The sequence below is a fragment of the Physella acuta genome, unplaced genomic scaffold (genome assembly GCF_028476545.2).
Source record: "Physella acuta isolate Inbredline_101_S28 unplaced genomic scaffold, ASM2847654v3 ptg000061l, whole genome shotgun sequence".
Taxonomy (NCBI): domain Eukaryota; kingdom Metazoa; phylum Mollusca; class Gastropoda; family Physidae; genus Physella; species Physella acuta.
In genome coordinates, this window is record NW_026731581.1 from 282,704 (window position 1) to 290,000 (window position 7,297).

The 7,297-nt window shown below is 37.1% G+C and overlaps 1 protein-coding gene across 1 annotated transcript in view; it reads left to right on the top strand.

The window, feature by feature from the left end:
- LOC131949133 (receptor-type tyrosine-protein phosphatase epsilon) overlaps positions 1-7,297 on the top strand; it is a 50,584-nt gene that overhangs the window by 33,104 nt on the left and 10,183 nt on the right. Inside the window, exons 5-7 of the mRNA XM_059310905.1 lie at positions 2,585-2,821; positions 3,153-3,356; positions 6,583-6,723. Of these exons, the coding sequence (XP_059166888.1) occupies positions 2,585-2,821; positions 3,153-3,356; positions 6,583-6,723 (582 nt within the window). The remainder of the gene's footprint in view (positions 1-2,584; positions 2,822-3,152; positions 3,357-6,582; positions 6,724-7,297) is intronic.

Genomic DNA, 7,297 nt, shown 5'->3' on the forward strand with positions numbered 1-7,297 from the left:
GCGGTGAGTGATTAATGTACACTCAAGGTTTTCATGCGGTAGTGTAGGAAACCCGTGTCCCGATATTTATGATCGAAGAACAGGCATTGTTTACATTTAAATACCTCACTTTTAGAAAAAAAAAAAGGTTATGCGTCTAAGAATATGGGATAGGTAAGGCATGGATGAGACACTTCTTATATATTTCGTCGGACTTTCTTCTATTCCCTCGGCAACGAGCGGGGACGGTTACGCTAGTAATATATAAATAAACCGGGAGTGATCTCCCCTAAACTTTCTCGAATATCTATATATATAATTCTCTTCTTCGAGCCGTTAGAAAACAAGCTGCAAACGCTCTCCCTACCTCCCCACCCCTACATGGTTTTAGTGAGCTGTGTTCACTCTAAATGTTTACAAGCAGAGCCAACGATTTTAAACGTAGGGGGGGGGGGGGGAGGGGGAGGAAGGAAGGGGGGGGGGGGGTTATGGTCCTTAACGAGCTACTTATAGTGTTTTAAAGAAATATTTTCAGTGTCAGCGTTGGTACTGTCGAATTCACAAATTATGAATTATTGAAAATTAGAAACAACTAAATGGCGGCGTATGTTATGCCGCGGGCCAGCTCGTTTTTATATAAAATAACAGGGGATGGGAACTCGGGCTATAGACATGATTTTTAATCCATTTTAAATACTTAAAGTTTTAAAAATAGAATAAAATCTCGTAGACAAAAGAATTGCACACCAAGTGAACGCTAAATAAAAAGTGCATAATAGTGCGCAATATTATTAGTACTGTAAAAATTTACATTAGTTTTTTGAGAAATCGGAAGTAGCGTAAATTTCTACTTCCGTTCAACGGAAATGACTCAAAATTTAACAGAAGGTAGAGAATTTGATCTTTTACTTACATGTGAAATTTTGTTTATCTATCTGAAATAGTACTCAAGTTATAGGCTTTTGAAAATTTCAAAGTAGGAAAAGTACCACTTCCGGTTATCGGAAATCGCTCAAAAGTTGATACGGATCTACGATTTTGATAAAATACATATATATGAAATTTCATCAACCTAGCTGTAACGGTACTCAAAGTATCGTGTTTACACACAGACAGGCAGACAGACAGACACACAGAAAGACACACAGACATACGGACAAGATTGCAAAATTATGATTTTCCGTATCAGTGAGGTGTAAAACGTCGAGATTTGGGAAGTTGTTGAGAATATTCCTGGGGAGGTTTCTGCGAAAAAAAAATTCTAATTTGCAGGGGTGGCGCCCCTGCAGGGTGCGATTTTTTTCTTTTGCTTTTTGCGGTATTTAAAAATAATTTTTAAAATCTTGGTTTGACAGCGTTCATCCGATCGCAATCTAACTTTGGTGAGTTCATTAGAACACTCTGGGGAAGGGTTCTGTAAAAAAAAAACATTTTTTACTTGGCAAAGGCGCCGCCACGAGAGGATGCGATTTTTCTCTATATACTGTATATAAAAAATAAAAGTCGATTGCAGTTTCACACCAATCATCCGATCGATATCAAACTTTGGACAGTTGATAAGAACACTACCAGGAAGGGCTCTGAAATGTTATTTCGCAATAGCGGCGCTACGGGAGGGTGCGATTCTTCTCGATATATTGTATATTAAAAATTAAAGTCGATTGCAATTTCACACCATTCATCCGATAGATATCAAACTTTGGGGAGTTCATTAGCGCGGGGCCTCGGGATGGTGGGATTTTTACAAGCTTTTATTTAACTCTCTTCCTCTGTCGTCAGTTGTCAGTCTGTCTAGATCGAAACGGCCGAGCGAAATTGCAGGCCCTTTTAACTGACAGATCCGGTTCGTAATTGGTACGTGGGTCAAGACATGAAGGTAATGCATCGTGACATTTAATTTGACTTAATAATTTGCCTAAATAATTTTTTATGAATAATTAAAATTTGTACCGAATTAGTAGGTAGTTCTATGCGTGGAGCGAGGGGGGGGGGGGGCTCTACGTCATAAGCGCGTCATCACGTTCAATAGGCGCGCAATGGTTTTAAGTCGGGTCAGCAGTCTAGTTATTTGCCACTAGACTACGCCATCCCATAATACATTACTGAAACTTTAGCTATAAACTTGACCACACACTGAACAGTATTAATGTCTAAAATTAAAGAGATGTTAAATATTTGTGTTCTATGATATGTGTTCAGCTAATTGTGGCAACTTTTTGATAAATGTACACTCGAGGTTTTCATGCGGTAGTGTAGGTAAACCCGTGTCTCGATATTTATGATCCAAGCGCAGGCATTGTTTACATTTAAATAACTAACTTCTAGAAAACAAGGTCACGCGTCTAAGAATATAGGATTGGTAACGCATAGATGAAACCCTTCTTATATATTTGGTTGGACTTTCTTCTGTTCCCGCGGCAACGCGCGGGGACGGGTACGCTAGTATTTAATAAAGTATAATATACTAATAATAAACTAATACATTAGTAAAATTGTACAGTAAATAATCAAAATATGAAAAAATAACCAAAAAAATAAAAAATAACCCCGTGTCGCAAGCAAAAAAATACTAGATCTAAATCAACCTTTTATGTTCGTCTCTCAGGTCGCAACCTTGCATTTTATCAGCCTACAGCACAATCTTCAACTTATCAAGAAAAGGGCATAATATTTGTTGCTGCAATGGCTGTAGATGGTGACATAGATGGGGTCTTTACACACAATTCTTGTTCGCACACATCAGAAAGTGAGAAGGATGGAGCTCCATATTGGAACATTACGTTGTCAGAGACCTATTATATTAACAGATGCGTTCTTTACAACAGATGGGATCCCAACGCATGTATCTAAGTATTCTTATTAAAACTTTAATCATTTAATTTATTATAATTATTTGTTTGTCTATGATTAAGTTCCTCTCTTTGACTGAAACCAGGAACATTTAATTTTACACATGGCTGAGTGGACACATGGAGTTACTAGGTCGTCAGAACAATAAAATTATTAAAACTTACATTGTAATATATATATATATATATATATCTATATATTTATATATCTATATATCTATATCTATATATATATATATATAAATATATATATATATATATATATATATATATATATATATATATATATATATATATATATATATATATATATATTCCCATTAGATCGACTTCGGCAGTTTAAACTTGAAATGTTTGACGACAAGAGTAAGGTGATAGCTGAGCACCAGGACAGATCAAATGATGACCAACCACTTTATGCTGTAACTACCCCAACAATCTTGGTCAAGTCTTTAAAAGTCACTGCAACATATAAAACAGAAAACAACGGAATTTTCGTTACATTGTGTGAATTCGAAATATACGGAGGTAAAGCTTCACACTTAACATAATCAAGATGCCTGTGCACAAGCCATCCCGATAGATAAGGTCAATAGGTGTGAAAACAAAAAAAAGGTTCCGCTTTAGTACTTGATTATCAATAATGCAGTTGAAGTTTTTTTTTTTAATTAAACACTGCATTTGAATGGATAGTGTGGTCAGCACTATGCCCAGCCCCATTTATCTTTCCTAACGTGATGGACTCAGTGACGTCTGATATACTCAAGTCCGAGACCAGAACTCAACAATTTCTGTGTTCAGGACTTCACGACCATACAATCTCAAAGTTTCTTTATCTTACTCATAATAACTAAATGATCTCCATCATTATCATCATATTCATCGTCTTATAGATCTCTTCCCCATAATCACCATTACCGTCAGCGATTTCCACATCTAATCTGCAGTACATTCATCCTAATCAGGGGCGTAGCAAGGGGGCGAGGGTGCGTACCGCACCGGGTGACAGCATTTAGTGGGCGGGGGGGGGGTGACACCAAGGCAAAAAATAGCAAAATATATACAGAAAAGGGATAATTCCACTTAATTAAGTGATTAACTAGAGTGTTAAATAGTCTTTTAAGAGCAAATTTGACAAATCCCGACAAGGGTTGGGAGTGGAGGGGTGGGGTTGACACCATGACGTAAACCTGCTAATGATAGAGAAAACATGCTACATCAAGCTGTATTTATAACCGACTATAGATACAAATCGTTAGTATTATATCTGAGCACAGTTTAAAGCAATCGCCGCGGCGAGGGGGGGGGGGGGGGAAGTTACATAAGCTCAACGTTGCAAGATATGCCTGAGGGGAAACGGTTTGGTTGAGAATCGTAATAACTTATGTGTTAATTCATGTATGGGGGGGGGGGGGTTAAAAATTAAATACATAAAAAAGAATATGTGAATACATATACACATGCGTATAGACATACTTACTTGTATATATATATATATATATATATATATATATATATATATATATATATATATATATATATATATATATATATATATATATATATATATATATATATATATATATACCGCAGGCGCTCAAATTTGGCAGGCTCCTGCCTTGGGACATTAGAACACGCGGGCCGGTGCCGGTTGGAAGCAAAGTCCACGAAGAAGGGGGTCAAAACTGGGAACAGGGCATTTCCCCCCTGTCAATTACCCCCCGGATATTCCCCCCCCCCCCCGACATTACCCCCCCCCCAGAGTAATTACCCCCCCCCCCCCCCGTCAATTACCCCCCTGTCAATTACCCCCCGCCCAGTAGGACATTACCCCCCCCCCCCCGGACAGGGTTAGAGTTAGCGCTAGGTTTAGGGTTAGGTTTAGGTTTAGGGTTAGGGTTAGGGTTAGGGTTAGGGCTGGGTTAGGGCTAGGGTTAGGGCTAGGGTTAGGGTTAGGGCTAGGGTTAGGGTTAGGGTTAGGGTTAGGGTTAGGGTTAGGGTTAGGGTTAGGGTTAGGGTTAGGGTTAGGGTTAGGGTTAGGGTTAGGCTTAGGGTTAGGGTTAGGGTTGTGTCTAGCTTTGGTTTTTGTTTTGTGTGAATCTTTAGGCTAAGGTGGATGCTTAGGTTTTGGTCTTTTTCTTAAGGTTTGGATTAAAGTAGTATATAGGTATAAAATTCTAGTTAGAGTTAGGATTTTAACTTTAGAGGGGGGGGGGGGGTAATTCCTCCGGGGGGGGGGGTAATTGACTGGGGGTAATTGACAGGGGGGGTAATTGCTCCGGGGGGTAAATACGGGGGGGAAATGTCCGGGGGGGGGGGGGGAAATATCCAGGGGGGTAATGTCCTGTAGCCGTCAAAACTGACCTCAACTGACTTGCACCTTATATGAGCTATATTACGAAAAAAATTGCCGAACGACCCCCCTTGATATTTTGTGAGGTGGTAGAAAAACACCTATGGGTGTCAGAAATAAACACGCCATATTCTGCAAATTCCGCAAAGTGGTCAAACTTTGACCAGTCGTATTTCCCTATATAATCTTTGTAATTTATGGGAAAAATAGAGGGTAATTTCAACACAGATTTTAGGGAACTTACCTTTTGTTCATCTAGCTAATTTTTTGCATGCGCTTAGGCCGTATGGAAAAACTGTCGGTTCGACTCAAAGCCCTGCATTGGGGGGGGGGGGGGGGGGGGGGGGCTAAAAAAATCCGCGATCGAAATTCTCCTTACATGAGATATATATATAAATAAAATGACGAATGATTTTCCTAATAGTTTGTGAGGTCGCATAGGGTTAGGGTAACAGAAAAAAACATTCCCGTCTTTAAAAACCCTTAGATTTGTCCCGATGCCGTATTTTCTTATGTCTTATATAGACAATAACGTCATTTGGTATATATATAGGAGAGGTAACTTTTTAAAGTAATAATTTTAAAAAATTATTTACTATTTTAAAGAAAAACAAAAATCGCAAAAAATAGCATTCCTTTAAATACATATTTTGTTTTAAATTAAGTTATGTATTGTACTGAAATTGTAAAAATTAATTGTTGAAGTAAATTTAATATAATGTGTGATTTATACTATTAAGGCATCCTTTGCAGTTCTAATAAACTTGCGAGTCATAACTTTGCGAATACTCCACAAACGTTGGCATAACACACACACACACATATATATATATATATATATATATATATATATATATATATATATATATATATATTTTTTTTTTTTTTTTTTTTTTTTTACGGGAGGGGGATGTGACACCATTTAGTGCCGCACCGGGTGACACCCGACCTCGCAACGCCACTGATCTCAACCATCTGTTTCACTTGACTAGCATCAACATTTTGCCGTTTGGTTTTGTTACCATCATCACTACGTTCATCTACATCATTTAGATATCTCTGAATTATAAATATGTAATCGGTATGTGAAAAAAAAGGCTTTCTATACAATACCTAAGCAATGCATACAATGCCGGCAACTTGTCGTCTAAGAATCAAATACATTACATTTTATACATTTTCTAGTCATACTATAGAAAACATAAATGACAGAAACATTACAGAGTTAGTGCTAAGTTTAGGGTCGGGGACGACTTTTTGTTTAATCTGTTCGTTTTTTTTTTTTTTTACATGGCCTGATCAGTTCTTGTCATTCGTTGTAGGCCTATACATTTTATTCAATATAGGAAATGATTTATAACGACGCAGAAATTTAATACCTTGCCTGAAAACATTCTACAGATTCTAACTGTGATCCCGGCAAGTTTGGCCTAGAATGTGAGAAGACTTGTAACTGTGCTACAGACGAGGCTTGTTTTGTTGCTACTGGAGGATGTCCTTCTGGCTGTAAGGCTGGATACTATGGGGAGGCTTGTGAGAAGGGTAAGAAAAAGTTGAATCATTTATTTAACACCTTAGATAGTTCACATTCCCAGAATGAATGAAGAATTGCATCTCTGGGTATGAACATAATTAAAATAGCCAATTACCTGACTACTTATGGTAGTCTATCTAACATTCAAAATTATATGTTAAAGTTGTTGTGATGAATGCCATCGGCGCATTATGTACTGCGTCAGAAACGACTTTGTTATTTAATGCATCTTTTAACTTTAAGGTCAACTATTTTAAAAATATTTTTTTCTTAATATACATTTTAAATATCTTTGTGTAAAATAGTTTGGTATATCACTACAAAGCATTATTACATATAGCACAGACACATTGAACTTGCCTCAAATCTTGGCAAAACTAATTGTAAAGATCGACTGCCTAAAATGTTCCATATATCAAAACTGGAAATATAGAAATTCATAAATAATACTTTTGTATCACGCACATCTCATGTATTATAAACTCATATCTATTTTTTAAACAATAATACAACATATTATTTATACGAACTGTCATCTTTTTTAAAAGCTTCACTTTATAATGGGATCGAGCAAATCCGTTA